At 46.0% G+C, this 16,470-nt stretch overlaps 1 protein-coding gene across 2 annotated transcripts; it reads left to right on the top strand.

Annotated features, from left to right (window-relative positions):
• Positions 1–8,779: 8,779 nt before the first annotated feature.
• Tmem18 (transmembrane protein 18) lies at positions 8,780–13,805 on the top strand. 2 transcript variants are annotated; one of them, XM_087907218.1, is made up of 5 exons: positions 8,780–8,916; positions 10,185–10,305; positions 11,805–11,859; positions 13,180–13,273; positions 13,358–13,805. In XM_087907218.1, the coding sequence occupies exons 1-5, from the start codon at positions 8,860–8,862 to the stop codon at positions 13,451–13,453; spliced, it is 423 nt and encodes a 140-aa protein (XP_087763344.1). In that variant the 5' UTR covers positions 8,780–8,859; the 3' UTR covers positions 13,454–13,805. The 2 variants fall into 2 exon arrangements, with proteins under 2 accessions (XP_087763344.1, XP_087763345.1); XM_087907219.1 differs by having other exon boundaries at positions 8,783–8,892.
• The last annotated feature ends 2,665 nt before the right edge of the window (positions 13,806–16,470 follow it).

Here is a 16,470-nt window from a genome sequence, read left to right as displayed (position 1 = left end):
ACACATTTAATGTTGAAACTAAAAACCTTCACTTCAATAATTAAACATATGAAAGTTTACTTAATTGTAGAAATGTATGGTATAGGCTTCCTGGTGGCCTGTTGGAAGGCAGGTGCTGCCACCTAGTGTCTAGTTAAGGTATGTGGCAGCCCTGTATGCAAGGCTAGAGGGTTCTATAGCAAGAGTCTGACTGGGGGGAACCGCAATCAAATTGTCTGGTTCCCTTGCAGGAATAACATAAATTGCGATCTTAAACACACTACTCTAAATACGAAGAGAGAATCGTAGTTTGAATTTCTGAATATTTTGAGCATGGGTTTCTGTGTGTGTGTGTGTGTGTGTGTGAGAGAGAGAGAGAGAGAGACTCTAAGCAGAATGGAAAAGCTACAACTAAGAGTGGATGATGAGTGAAACAAAGTGGCGGTGACGCTGCTACCAGAGGATGCCCACTAAGACACACCACGCACAGTCTGAGGAAATGAGACAGGAGGAGCACAGGACAAGGCCGAGAGGCCTGGGCCCCTCGCTCGGGGCTCGGGGCTTCTCCTAAGGTGTTCCTCTTGTACAAAAGTGATGGAACCTTCCACTTTGTTGTGGCAATGGGCAACAAACAGAAGGGAAATGCTGTTTTGAGTCTTTAAGCAAAAGAAGAAAAACAAAAGTAAAATAAGAACAGAGGCCAGGAGGCAGCAAAGGATGAGGTCTAAAGCCAGCGATAGATGCCAAGCCCATGGAGAGTTGGTGATCAGATGACCAAAGCGGTCAGGCCTGCTTGAGATGCAGGTGATCATCAGGCCTCCTAAGAGCAGCGTGGTGACAGTAGCCGAGTGATGGTCATTCCAGGAGCTCTTGCCCAAACAGTCCTGGCCTGTGTTCACTGAAATTACAATCTTTTATTTCTTCTTTGAAAAGGTTTGATCAAAAAGAGCAAGGTTATCAAATACTTCATTGATAAAATTCTGAAGTTGAAACTAAAGGGAAAAGTGAGATTGTAGGTCAGGGCAAAATACTGTGCATCAGCACGAAGAATTGAACGAGGATCTGCCCCCAAGTCATGTTCCTGACTGGTGGCTGCTGTCTGGCCTGTCCCTGGGCCGTTTTCAGTGGAGATAAAGTGTCATACTTTGGCATAGGTCAAAAGCATTCCAATGGGTCTGACTGTCATCCACGTGAGGCAGTAGAGGCAGTGGGTGTCTAGTCCTCTGGAATCTGCTGAGCATAACTTACCAAGACGTCCCTGAGACGAAGTTTCTAGACAGCACTGCAAGGCCCCACTTGAGGAATAGGACTGAGAGTCCTAAGCCAGTGGGTAGGAGACAAACTCTAGAGACTGTAGTGGGGATCCGTGCTACCTTCCTTGATCCTTATAACTAAACACACTGTGCAAGTCATTGGAAGGAACACAGCAGTGTTCTTAGACTTATGGACCCTTCCTACTGTTCTCTCACCTACATCTGACTTTCCACGAGTCCTGAAGATACCACTTGGCACACAAGTTAGTAAGGCTCAGAGGTAAGAGCTTGTAGGGCAAGGTCCTCAGTAGTACTGGCCTGAAATGTCCTCAGAGGAGGATGGGGGAGGACGCTCACTCAAGACCACTCTTGTTTCAAAGGAAACTGATAACAGCAGTCACAATATGGAATTTACATGGGGACTGTGTGGACCACAGCAGATTTAGCCAGCATGGCACTGGCAAGGATGACCTGGGGTAGCTTCGGATGCAAGGATGGTCCACAGTACGTGGGCTAAGTAGCAAGCAGGGCGTGAGAAGCTTGTATGTTTGGCTCAGAGTGTGACCTCTGAGCAGGAGTGTAGGCATAGGTCTCCTGTGAAGCAGCTTCTGACCAGGGCATGGTAACCATACTGTGAATGACCACGAAGACCTGAGCATTTCCAGAACAGTGCAGACACAAGCCTGGTGACACAGATATCCTCCATGATCTCAAAGGATGACACTTCTGACTTTTGGGTGACAGGGCTTCTGTCCCTTCTGGTGTCTCCTTAATGTCCTTCTTTCTGTCCTGCATCAGTAGAAACTTCTACCCACCTGGTGGGACTGAGGTAATGATTAACCCCTTCAGTCACCGACAAAACTGCTTCATTAGGAATCTCTAGCCATTCTGCTGTACTTACTCCTTTACTTAAACCTAAAGCTCACGTCATTGTCCTGGAGACAGATTTAGGGCAGCTGAACTCCTCTATCTATTCTGCTTCCCAATACAATGAAAACGATGAAATCTTTGTCTCTATTTTCATCATTACTTATCTCTTTACTTAGCACATCAAGATAGTGGCTGAAGCTAGTCTATCAGGACTCCCTGAGGTACAGGCTTGCCCTAAGATTCCTCTAGCCATATAAACAGGAGGCAATGGAAATTTTCAGCCAAGAAGTTTGAAATTGTGCCTCAGATACACATTTCCCAGGAAAGTATTGGTTATCAAAGTTAATGAAGAAGCAAGAGCTTTGATATATTAAGAGGAAAAATCTTGAATAGTGTTCATCTAAAACACAAAGAATGGAGGAAGAAATGTTTAGTGGTGCCTTCTCCCTTGTTCATCTACAAGTGAATTCATCTAATCCTTTCAGTTATTTGATGAAGGTTTACAGGTTTACTGTGTACTGTGGACCAAAGGTGCTGGTGACTCTGACAGGTGCAAACAAAAGTGCTTTGTGCCACGCTTGTATTCTTTTAGGCCACCAACCAGCTCCCAAATCATGACAAAAAGACTCATTATTAGTTTTGAATGCTCAGCCTACCATTCAAAACTAGACACATGTCTGACTAGCTCTTTTAACTTAAACTAACCTGTTTCTCTTTATCTAACTTTTGCCTCGAGGCTTATTACCTTTCCTTCTCCTGTATCTCCTACTGCTTCTTGCCCCAGGTGTGTTTCCCCCCTCTCCTTCCTCCCTTCTCTTTCGAGCCTAGATTTCTCCTCCTGTTTATTCTCTCTGCCCCGTCAGAGTCAGAGCTGCCTGTCCTTCCTCTGCCTCGCCATTGGCTGTTCAGCTCTTGATTGGGTCAGTCAGAGGCCCGAGGAAGGCAGTGAAACAGATGCCACAGAGCTTTACATAAATGAAGTGCAGCCTTACATTGTTAAACATTTCTAGCACAAACAAAAGAAACACACCGTTACACAGCTAAAGTAATATTCTGCAGCATAAATAGACGTAGCACACCTTTGCCTGGTTAAACAAATATTCCACAACAGTGTATAATTTCATAAACAATAAAGTAAGCACATGGCAAATAGTAAGCAAATACATAATATGGGTAAAAAATACTGGTGGCATTAAACCATGTTGTGGGTGGAACGGTGTCGTCAGGAAGGTATGAGGAAGTGCTAGCCAGGACCTATAAGGAGGAAATGTAGCCTGATTACAGTTCTTACAGATGGAAGTATATTTAGATGAGATCGTGGGAGGTTAGACTGGGAAACTCAGAGGGAAGAAGGCCTCTGCAAGCTCCACATGTCTTGGAATCCTGCGATGCCAGGACTGAGCGCTCAGCAGAGTGCACCAGGGTCCTCGGGAGTTAGACCCATTCATCAGCCTGGACCACTGACCTCCAGGAACAAGGGATCCTTCTTTCCCTCCGGATTTCCACTTGAGTTGCTAGTACCTTGTTAGAGCAGTCCAGGGAACCAAGAAAGCAAAAAAAGAGGCTAAAAAGTAAGAGTGAGCAGTCAGGAAAGTCAGCGAAGGTCTGGATGACTGCAAGGACACCATGACACCTGAGACACGGGCCTAGGGAACAAATGGATGGTGTTGAGAAAAACAGAAAGAGTATGGAAAGGCTAGCAGCGTTCCTTGTGGTTGGAGATCCTGCAGGACCAGACCGCAGAAGGAGACACCTGTGAAATGTTCAAGCAAAGCACTTAAAAACAATCCTGTCTGTGTGAACTATCTCTAGCTGAAGGCGTAAGTCACAGACAATCCCACACCATTTTGGAATTATGATTAATAGAATGGTTATTTATTCAAAGGGGAAATAACTTACAGATTACCGTCCCAGACAACAGCCCCTCTGTGCGAACAGGAAATGAAGTCTAGGAGCTGGAAGAGGAGCCAGAGCCAGAAGCCAAAAAAAAGGAAGTGGAGGATAGCCGCTGCTTTTTTAAAGAGAGAGAGAGACCACGCCCCAATGGGCTGGTAACTCAGCGGCGATTGGCTGAAGGAGCGGAAGGAGCTCCCGCAGCATCTCCCCCTTTTGTTTAAGTAAGAGAGTTCTAAGCCTACTACGAAATTATATACAATAAGTACAAATCTACGAAATTATATACAATAAATACAAATATCCTATTCTAACTAGCTTAAGTCTTGCATAACAAACAACTTGGCCAAGTCATGAAAGGAAAGTAACTACATTTATATAATCTTCAATCCCATCAAAGATCTGAGAGTGGAAATAATGTTACCTGAGCAATTGGGAAGCGCAATCAAACAACTTTCAGAACATGTAACAAATCACAGAGACAACTGGCTACCTGGGCAAACACCCAAAGTCACGTTTGCAGCATTGAAGCAACCAACTTTGGCTAAGGCCTGACGTAACTGACATACCATTTTCAAAGGCAAGAAACTTCAAAACTATCTTACCCTGTCTTGGCAGGATATGACAGTCCTGTTTTATCCATTTACAGATATTCTGTAACTCTGTCAGTAGTTGAGGTATGAGCATTTCTTTACCCAAAGGCCAGTTCTGCCAAGAAGAAAGGCTCCAGGTGGAGTGTCTTTGGTGCTCAACATTCTCTCGGGAATAGATCGGTGTTGCCAGGAGCGATTGTGTCTCCCTACCACAGAACTCTGAATTAGATTAAAGGCCATTTTCTACAGCTCTTTGAAGAGGTTGAAGATTATCTATCTATACTGAATATAATCTCTATGTATCTAAAGAACCTGATTAGTCTAATTATAAATGACAAACTTAGATGACTGTTGATCTATATAATTCTCAATATCTATCTAACTTAAAGACTGAGATAATAAACAACTGTGCAATAAATGAGGACAATGTGACCTCCAAATATAAACAATGTGCAAGTATACATTGCAATATGGTAAATATATATCAATACATAAACAATATGTAAGTATCTTAATCAGAGGTAGAAGTGTACAATGCAATATGGTAAATATACATATATCAATACAATATATATATAACAATACATAAAATGTTTTAAACAGAGGTAGAAGCACGCATGCATAAAATAGTCAACATAATTTAACTTTGTATCAATATATAAGAATGGATACCAATATGTTTGTCTAAAAACAATAGCTCACAAGTACACATCTATTATCCCATAATCCAATTATCCCTCTTTTTTTTTTAAAGATTCCTGCACTTATAAAATTCATCCCCCAACCCTCAACCGTATACTAATTATAACCAACCCCTAAATGATGTCCCTAAACCCAAGGACAAACTTTACTGGGAGAGGGGACTCAGAATAATGGGTTAAGATAAGTCATAAGAACTAATAAGTAGCCTGACCTAATGGACCAATCAGTTTATAATCTTATGGAGTCTTGTGTGTGATCTTTCTTTGGGGTTTGCTGGCTGTGCGGTACTGGGCGGGACAGATACCCCAGCAAGCGGGCCTCTCATGTTACATCTAGCTGTGGTCTAAAGAATTGCCCATGGGATGGAAGCCTGTGGCAGGAGTACAGAACAGGGCTAGAACAGAGATGCCATCAGACAAGGATGTGGTACTTCAGGCATCTAAAGATGAAGGAAAGACTCACTGTTGCATGTGGAGGAGTCTGGGCTGGGTCCTCCAGGAAGCGAGAAGGGAAAGCAATGCCTATTGCTTAATACTATATGTACTCAGGGTACAATTCCAGAGCCTAGGAAGTCAGTCACATGTTAACACTGTTGCTTTTATTTCCTTGACTGCAAATTGATCTCGGGGCTGGGAGCCATCATGATGGTGAAGAAACTGCAGTTACTCTCTATTTTATATCTTTACTGAAGTCAGTCCAAAGCACATCAGGAATAGCTAGCCCTCAGACCCCCGAGAAAACTCCAGCTCACTCACACACCAGCTCTAAGCAAATGACAGCAAAGCTGAATGGGGAGGGCCCTAGGCCCCTATCCTGGAAAACCGGGAACATCCTGTGCTCCTTGAAGCAGAACTTTAGGTCACACTCAGAAGACCTTGAGACTTTTTTCCCTCTTTCTTTCTTCCCTGATCTTTGGTGAAGACAGTGGGGCTCATGTACCTGAGAAACAGAGAGAAGCCCAAGTCTGAACAGGACAGAGGAGGCAACCATGAGAGCCTGAGTATGCCTCTGGGATAGAGGAGGAAGACTTTCGAGTGGGCAGCTGCTAAATGCGTGAAGGATATTCCACAGCCAAGTGAAGGAGATAGGCTAGGACCGTCTCTGTGTTCAGACTAGTGGAGATGGGCTACAAAATCATTGTTCACATCACCCCACTATGGGAAGAGCGAACACAGACTGGATAACAAGGTACATTCATTTATGCCATGTGCATATGTTACGGCAGAAAGGCTTCACACTTCTGCATCCTCATTGTTTACACAGGCAGTTAGGAGAACTTCACACATGAGCTAAGTGTGCTTGATTGTCTTAAAACCATTAAACAATCCATTGCCAGCCCATGCTCAACGGCCTGCCGCTTCTCCAATAACAGGTGTAATAGGTCGGCAGCTCAGTCTCCATGAGCGCTGACACTCCAAAACTGCCCAGAGGTGAGGCACTCTTGAGTAACCTACCACCTCAGAGTTGCGACAGCCTCCCCAGCCACACAAGGTCACTAGGGCAATGTTTATCCCATAGATCTGAGGAACATCAATACCTTTGTCTCTTCTAGATGAATGAGTTTGGATGTGAATGAGCATCTTCTGTAGAGAGAGAAGCAGTGGAGAAACCAGGAAAGTTAATCCCAGAGCTTAGCTTACCTCTTCACTGGAATGAGGCGATTAGCTGCTCTTCCGGGAATGACAGAGAGAACACAGTTTTACAACTTGGTGATCCTTTGATGTCTGATGAGATAGACTATGCCCATATCTCCCACAATTTTTGCATTTACTGATCCCAGACCTTTTCCTCCTAAATCCTGAGCATTGTTTTTAGGCCATAAAACCCATTCTTGGGAGTGAGATCACTTGTGCTTTAGGAAAGCCTAAGAGACCTCTGTCTTATCTCAGGGCCAGGCCAATCCTGGCACACACAGGGGTTGTGTTCACCTCCATCAAGCTCCTTAGACCCGAGATCCTGGGCACTGTCTCTGAGTCAACAGTCCCCATTCTTGAAAAAAAAAAAAAAAAGTCAGAGATACTTTGTAAATAATCTCAGGGTAAACATACCTTAAAGTGTTGTGCACTTGGGACTGAGCTAATTATTTTCTGAATTTTTTTCCAAAATTGTGTTGTACTTGAATATGACTAAAGTAAAATGATCTAGGACAGACTCCAGATGTCCTGGTCCATCTCTGGTTACAATTACATCAGGCTGAGCCGAGTTTCATTCTTACCTCACTCTGAGCATTTTTTCCCTTCCTGCTCTAAAGCTTGCAGGGGAATCACCATAATCTTAGGTTAGCAGACTGAATGCTGCGTCCATCCTACATCTGTGGGCACTGTCTGTGTATTCATTGTGGTTTGTGGGGGAGATAGCATAGGCACCCAGGTCTACCGGGTAGGGCTGCTTCGCTATGCCATATGGACACAATTCCATCTCTAGTTTGTGGGATGGAAAAGCCCGTCTGTAGAGACGCCTTTAGTCAGCATCCATGTTTGGGTCTGTGGCTCAGATCCTGTGTTCAGTCTGGGTGTGTGGGACCAGGTATCTGTGTTCACCCAGGATCTGTGGGATGGGTCACCATGGTCACCTAGGTATTCAGGGAGGACAGCGTCCACCTAGGTATGTAGGATTCTGTGTGCATTCAGGTCTGTGGAGCTAGATAAATACTGTATCTGTGGGGTGGAAATATCCTGTTCACCCCTGGAGGGTCCAAATGCCGGGCACACGCAAGGTCTCTGCAGAAGGTGTCGTTTCTATCCCAGGTCTCTGAAGAAGATGCCATATCCATCCTGGGTCTGAGGCATGGGCACCATATTCCTGGCCTGCAAGGCAGAAGTCGTGTCTATCTCAGGTCTGTGACAGACACCACTAGCATCCCATTTCTCTGAGGAAAAGCTATGTGTATTGTAGGACCCAGACGCTATGTCTACCCAGGGTTTGTGGGACCTGACACTATATTCATCCTGGGTCTTTAGGGTGCCCATGCCTTGTCATCGATTAAAACAATCCAGCTCATTAGGGCTCTGTGGGGAGCACAGACACAGTAACCAGCCTGGGTCTGCATCTGACCCGGGTCTATGGTGAGGATGCTGAGCTCATTCCGATTCTGTGGGACTGGCGACAAGTCCACCCAGGTCTCTGAGGAGCACGCTATATTCATGTCGGGTTTGTGCGGGGGTCGCCGTGTCCTTTCCAGGTGTGGGGTGCAGATGCCCGAGTTGATCCCAGGTCTGTGAGGAGGACGCTTGAGTTCAAAGAGCTCGCTAATTCATTCCCGGACTGCAGTGCAACCCTGCAGGGTGCTTGTCCAACTCTGGCAAACTGGCCCCAGCCGCTGGCTGCTTCTGTGGAACCAGCAGCTTTCCGAGGAGTTTGAGAGAAACAGAACCAGGCAAGCACTTTTTACACCGCTTCGTGAATGTAGCGATGTAAATTGGACCTCTTTAAAAAAAAAAAAATAAAAATCTCGCGAGAAGAACTAAATGCCTTGTTCGTACCCGTAGATCTCGCGAGAAGTGTAGGCGACTGTCCTGGCTGCCGGAAGCCGCAAACTGCTCCAGGTTGTCGGTATCCCCGGCGGCGTGATGCCCTCCCCATTCTCGGTCAAAACCTTCCCGGTCAGCATCCCCGCGGTGATCATGGTAACTCGCGGACTATGGAGACTGGGAGGCGCTGGCACGTGGTGGGGAGTCGCTAGTTCTTTTGTGGACTGCGCAGGCGCGGGCACGCTGTCTTCCTGAAGTCGCCCTGTGGCTCCGCTGGATGGGGCAGACCCTGTGTTCGTGCTGGCGGTGCCCTGGTCACCAATACCAGTGTGCCTACAGTGGCTCCCCTGGATGGGGCAGACCCTGGGTCCCCAACACCAGTGTGCCTACAGTGGCTCCCCTGGGTGGGGCAGACCCTGGGTTCGTGCTGGCGGTGCCCTGGTCACCAATACCAGTGTGCCTACAGTGGCTCCCCTGGATGGGGCAGACCCTGGGTCCCCAACACCAGTGTTTCTGCCGTGGCTCCCCTGGATGGGGCAGACCCTGGATCCCCAACACCAGTGTGACTGCCGTGGCTCCTCTGGATGGGGCAGACCCTGGGTACACACAAGCCGACCTCAGGACCCCCAACACCAGTGTGCCCACGCTGGTGGGGTTTTGGCAGCGGCGGCGTGCATTGGTTTCCCTACCGGGCTCTGGACTGACTCTCAGTGGTCATTCTGGTATGGCACAGAAGACTCGTTAAGGGGCAATGGACTCCAAACTTTTGGGCTCCACACTCCAGCGCTCGTCTTACTTTGTGGAGCAGTACCCTTGGACATAGGCGGGCGTGGGGAAAGTACTGGGAAATCTGAACTAGGAACCTTATATGGGATGGGGACAGTCAGAAAGTTTTGAGCCTTGGGGTATGGACCCTGTTCATCTGTGAAGATATTCCCCAAAGAACTGATGAACCACTGTCCAGTGAACTGGGTGCACTGCAGAAGTGCTGGAGACACTCGGTCCTGCGGGTTAGGGTGACTCTCATTTCCAGGCCTTAATAAGAACTTGATAAGAACACACTCCAAGTGCATCTCCTTGACTAGGCCAACTTCTTTACTCAGCTTGTTAGTTTAGATGACAGTAACCCTTTAGATTGCACCCAGCTTGGGAAGAATTGTATTCACCAGTCCAAAGAGGCAAGTGGGCGATGGTTTCCAGTCTGTGTGCTCAGACTTTAAAATCTTTGTATAAAATCCGTGGATGTGTTTGCAACGGAAGTGTCGCTGTTTCCTCTCTTTGCTCCCACTTGTCTGGGAGGCTTAGCTGTGTCATCCCAAAACTCAGGGACAGGGACAGGCCTTTCTCATTACCCACGGGAAAGCAGTTTTGCAGATATACCACCCCCACCCCACCCCCAGGTTTCTGACACTGTATCCTCACAGGAGACAGACTGGACAGAGCCCTGGCTCCTAGGGCTTGTCGTCTTCCACGTGCTGTGCCTGCTCCTCACCTGCTTCTCATCAAAGAGGTATAAACTACAGATCGGACACTTCCTGTGCCTCGGTGAGTAGGACAGCTGAATCCCTGTGCTTTTCTGGGATACGGTCCTGGGCTTGTTTGTATGTTTTCACAGGGTTTCCCCAACCTTTCATTCTGTACGGAAACCATGAAGTAATCTTTGGACATTGAACTTGAAGGGAGTTTTCCTTTCACTTCAGGCTGGCCAGGAAGGATATGGAGCATCAGGTGTACTAAGGTGGTGGTTCTATTACGCTGCCCCTTTCACAGTTTCCTGCCTGAGTTCAGTCCCGAATGGCATGTCTGGCATGCAGATAGTTTTTTGCTAGGCTTAGTTCCACACTGCACGCTCTGGAAATTAGACGAAAAGTTAAGAGACCTTCTCTACGTAAAATACTATTTCAGATCAGTTTTAAAGATAATGACTATAGAAACTGTGGGAAGGGATTTGGTATCCAGAATGGAGAAAGATTACAGAGAAGCAGGCATGCCATAAAAATCGTGGTACTTGGCCAAATGGAGCCAATCAGTATATTAGGTCCCTCAGTTAGATCAAAAGGATGCTCAGTAAAATGTCAGTAAGAAAATATAAGTTAATAGCTGGCTAGCCCAGGCATGGTATCTCCCCCAACTGCAGATAAGTGAGCAGAGCCCCTAAAATATAGGGTGAAAGATAGGTAGGCAGCTGGATCAGAGGTCAAAGACCGCAGTCCACCGGAAGTAAGCGTTACGAGGCTGAATAGCTACAGTGTAAATACTTGACTCTTGTGGGCCCTGGAAGGAGGAGATGTTGCCTGGTAAATGGGAAATCTGATTTCAGACGACTTTAATCAGTTGACTGTGAGAGGTGGGACACAGGACCCAGTAGCTGTCTCAGAGAAACGAGTCATGCAATGCGTGTGCACTTTACAGAACTGGAGTCCTTTCTCCATTCGGGGTTCATCTCCTGAGAAATGCTGGGCTTATAATGGAGAGCAAAATAGGGCTCAAAGCTTGGTGTCCTTGGGGACCCCCACATTCTGTAGATAACCATGGATGTACTGTAATTGTACTGTTACCTACCTTAGTGACCATTCTGATAAGAACTGAACTGCGGTGTGCAGGAAAAATGCCGAGGGGCCTTGTATGCCTTTCTGCAGGCCGTGTAGACGCTCACGGGCTCAAGCAGACAGGAGCTGGAATGAGGATGCAAACTGTGTGTGGGGTCCTGAGGGCAGTGCCTTGGAAGGTGGGACAGTTTTCTCAGTTTAAGAGCAATGACACATTAGAGTTGTTTCCTTCCCACCTGAGCTATGGCGGCTCCGCCAGTGCAGCACAGCTTCACAGGAGTCTCACGGAGACCCTTGGCACCTTACATTACACATGGGCCAATCCTATAACTTTGCACTTTCATATTCCTTAACTTAACACATCCAAGCTAAAATGGAAATTGCATTTCTCGACAAATGTTTTGGTATTCTGTTGCTATATGTAAAAATGTATGATCTTGCTCTACAGTGATAGTGATTGGTCATGAAATCCTAACATGATTTCTCTTCTCTTAGTCACGTTGGTCTATTGTGCTGAGTATATCAATGAAGCGGCTGCGATGAACTGGAGGTAAAGTCAGTGGAGTTTCCCTCTGGCGGTGTTATATAGAACTTTGTCAAGAAAGCCTGAGACTTACAGGGAAACCGAGAACGTCAGGAATTGTGGCCACTTAAACATTGAGCACCCTGGATATGTAGGCTTAGACCTTAAGAAACAAACAGTTAAATATTTTTGTTGTGAACTGAAGATTAATGGTTTTATTTTATTAATAAAAATAAATAGTCAAAGCTCCTCATTAAAGCTATGTGTCATTAAACAAAAATCCTAGTGCCACTTTTGAGATAACGCCTTATGGTCAGGGGCCTTAGAGGCTTACACAACAGTGAGATGCTTTAAGAATTGTGTACCTGTGCACTGCACACTTGAGTGTTTCAGGCGCTGGCCAGTCAAGTTACAATCTGTGAGAAAACATAAGTATTGTAGAGTAATTTGAGTTTCAGGATTCCAAGGTGGGAGTTTTAGAAGGTGCTGAGTAGGTGCTGTGCGTTTGAGACCTTTCCCTACCTCTCCCCTCCTCTAAGAAAGGTCTTCCCTATACCTGGAAGTGCCAGAGCCGCCACAATCTTCTCCCTGCTTCCCAGCCCTGGCACCTAAGTTGTCTACCTGATTCTCCTGTCTCAGTAGAGACTACTCCAAACGTTCCCACATATCCCTAATCAATCAGAAAGGCCCAGAATGGTACTGTTGCCCATGGCCTCTGCTGCAGCCCCTCCTTCTGGCCCCATGGCCACCTCAAACTTGTGTTGATTCCCTCTTCAGGTCAGAGACTAGCCTTGACTCTCTGCACCCAAAGATGGGAATGTTCCCTACTTTGTTTCAGTAAGTCACATTAGCACTCTGCCTGAGCCCCTCGTTCTCTGCAGAAGGTAGACTTCCTGTAAGAGTCAAATCTGTCCTGCTGTTCCTTGCTGTAACCCATAGCTCATGCAGCAGGTTCGCAATCACTGTTACCGAGTCAGCATATTTCCACATTACTGAGAGAGATACCCGTAGACAGCTCCCACTTTCTGCTGCCTGGGTTTTTACCCTTGGGCAAATTGGAATCTTGCAGCCTGCAAGTCTCTTACACAGAGAGGCAGTTACTTCACTAAGGCAGTTGGGAGCAGGAAGTACTAGACACAGTACTTTCTTAAGCAGCTGTAGCGGGCATGCAGCTCTTCCTCTATAGTTTATGAGACGCGTGAGGTCTGTTTCTGCTTTGTGTCCCAGCTGATGCAGACTCCTCAGTGACCCCAGACTGCTAACTGCTGTGCTTTTGTCACCCCCCCGCCCCAGGACTAAGAGTCCAATAATTGTTTTCATTTGTTTATTTTTTTTTTCCCAAAACAGATCGTTTGCAAAATACCAGTATTTCGATTCCCGAGGGATGTTCATTTCTCTCGTGTTCTCAGCACCGTTGCTGGTCAATGCCATGGTCATCGTGGTATGTATGGTTCAGACTTTTTCTGTCTTGGCTTTCTTCAGTCATGTGCTTTCCAGTTTTAACCGTGGCTTCAAACGATTCTAGATTATGTGGGTTCGGAAGACTTTGAACGTGATGTCTGACCTGAAGAACTTGCAAGAAAAGAAAAAGGAGAGGAAAAGGAGAAGAAAGGAGGAATAGCGCCTAGCTGTTGCTGTGGACCTTGCTTTCCTCTGACTGGTTGTTTCCAGCTCTAAGCTGCACAGGGCCCAGATATCCTCTGGCAGCGGACTCATGGTCTGGAAAATGGTTCTTAGATTTCACACCCACAAACATGGAGCCTGCGCTAAAGATGTTTCTTCAAAGAACATCAGTGTCACTCGGATGAACGCAGAACCATATTTGCCTGGTGGGAGCTCTGGTTCAGCTGCAGGAAGAGTCCCATGCGGCTTCCCACGGTTTGCTGGCAGACCGCATGCTGTAACTAATGTTCACTCAGTCTCCAGTGGAAACTGAGAAATAAACAGCGCCATCCTGCCTTGTGGCACCACGACCCGCTCGCTCTTCTGTTTCTGACCTGTAGGGGTCGCTCTTAGTTAAAGGTGATCTTGTTCCCACAGAGACTTTGGTGACATTGGTCACCACAGATAGGCATAGCACTTGTGTTTGTTGGGTAGAGACTAGGATGCTGAAATCTTACAGGACACGGATAGTCCTCCATCCCACCCCCTGTGGAATATTGTTCTGTATGTGATGCCAGCAGCACCCAGGCAAAGGGAACTGCGCGGCAGGTCTGGAAAAGAATGTAGTGTATCAGTTCCCATGAAGCTAAGCCTCTGAAGAATTGAGTTGGGGCTCTGCCACTGAAAATGTTTTGTTTAAAAATATTAAACTAGCATGGAAGCTGTAAAGTCCAGACTCCCTGGGAAATAGTATGTCAGATGAGCCGTTTGGTGTTGTTTTCTCTGGGTACAGAATTATAAATACTTGCATGCTCGGTGAATGGCTTGGCAGTTTCTCTGCAGCCTGTGACAAGCGCAGACCTGTTCCTCCTGAGTGTCACACCTTGTGCAGCTGGGGGTTGGCAAGCGCAGAGAAGGACGTGTTGTTTCTGTCTCGTCAGATATCCTGAGTTTCTATGGAGTCTGGAGCAGTGAATCTCCAGAAATTACAAAGTACTGGAGACTAGAGTTAGGAACAACATTCAGTACTGGGAACTCTAGAGGCTCTTAGCTTTAGTTTAAAGAAATATTTGTGAATAGTTTTCTTTATTTAGTTGGAGTTTTCTCCTTTCTAAATGAAACATTCTTCCAAGTTCTGAAATACAGTAAAATCCAGATAAAAGTATTTAAACAGTTAAAAGTAGGCAATTTGGTAGGTTCCAGTTACGTGCTGGAGCCCAGCTCTTAGTGGAAAGGGCCCTGACTGGATGTGGCAGTCTGAGAAGGCAAGAGCTTGGCTCCGTCATGCGGCCACTGCAGCCTTCAGCTGACCTGAGCTCTCAATTGCTTGATTTGTTCCACTTTTACACTGTACCTAAAAAGTACTAAAGGAAATAGCATAGTATATTAAATCAGATTTTTGAATTTAAAATCATACTGTTAAGTCATGGATATTGTATCTAATGGTGTGTTTCTGAAAATTACTGCTTTAGGGTGTTTAATCATTTTATGGTTACAAAGGCACTCGCTGTAACAATGGTTAGTTTCACAGAAAATAAAAACAAATTGATCAGTTACATTTAGTTAGATAAATCTGAAGCAGGAGAGTGTCAGGGAGGTTTAGAACTTGCCAACCAGATCTGTTCTCCTAGGCCTTTGTGTCCAAGGCTTGTGGTACAAAATGTGTCAGGGAGTGGTTGCGCTGCCCGAGTCCTGATATTGTCCTGGGCAGTTCCATGGGTGCTGGAGAGGAGAGAGAGGAAGCAGGGCACTTGTAGGTGTTGTGCCCTCTACAGCACTGGTACCAATCATGCACTGTTTGGACTGGCTACATTTGGAACCAATCAGCTTAATCTAATTTTCTCTGATAAAATAGTACAAAGGTATTATTTACTTCACCATATATTGATATTAATACCTCAGACTTTACATAACCCTGACCTTGACTTTCGGGCTTTTGTGCCTTTTCTCTGCATATGTGGTTGTTAATGCATACGTGCTTAGTTTTTGAGACAATTAGAGTTGTTGGTTTCTAAAAAGACAAATACTTGGAGTTGGAAAGATGGCACAGTTGGTGCTTGGGTTGGAGATGTATTGACAGCTGTCTGGAGTTCCCTGACCAGCCAGCCTAGCCTGCTTGGCTAGCTCTAAGCCAGAGAGACTGTCTCAAAAATGAGATGGGGACTTACGAGATGGCTCAGTGTGTAAGGGTGGTTGCTGCCAAGCATTACAACCCAAGTTCAGTTCCTGGAAAACCCGCTTGGTCGCTTGGTGGAAGGGAAGAACCAACTCCTACAAGTTGAGCTCTGAATACACACACACACACACACACACACAAGTAGACGTTTTAAAAAGAACTAGGCATTCCCGAGGAACAGCACCTGAGGTTGTCCTCTGGCTTTCACACATGCACGTGTGCACACTGGTACACACACAACACACCCACACACACAAATGTTTAAGTCACGGTCAGTGACTTAAATTATACTTTGAGGAATTGTCTTAATATTGTCCTTATTAAGGAAAACCATGCAAGCCAGAATTATGAGCAAGCATTTGGGTTCGTCAGTGTGTCTCTGAGTATATTACAGACTTGACCAGTGCTGCGCTCACACTTCTGTAGCGCAAGGTTCTCAGGCAGCCCGATAGACGTAGTAAATATTGTTTTGCTAAGTAGTTACTGAAAGCAGAGGAAAGGCCTATGGTAACCATTTTACACATTTTAGCCCCTGAAACCTATGTTTGTTGATTACTGTGCACTACTATACAATAAAATATATTTGATAATACACAGTGTGCTTTCCCTGGTGTGTATGTGTATGCGTGCACGCACACACGCGAGTAGTGCTGGTTTCTCGTTCTCTGCCTGTGACCCTCATACTGCTGGGAATGCAATGACGTCAGCATCAGTAGAAGAAAAACAGTGTGGAGATGTGTAAATAAGAGAGCCCTGAGTGGGTCTGTTAGTCACAGCCTGTGGGAAATGAAGAGGCAAGCGACTGATCTCCCCTCTTCACAACACATCCCTGTGCATGCGAAGTGTTCATAGCCCTGCTA

This window comes from Myodes glareolus, chromosome 6, assembly GCF_982192425.1.
Source record: "Myodes glareolus chromosome 6, mMyoGla1.1, whole genome shotgun sequence".
In the NCBI taxonomy this organism is placed as follows: Eukaryota; Metazoa; Chordata; class Mammalia; order Rodentia; family Cricetidae; genus Myodes; species Myodes glareolus.
The sequence above is the reverse complement of the archived record's forward strand: the minus strand, read 5'-3'. Positions and strand labels throughout refer to the sequence as shown.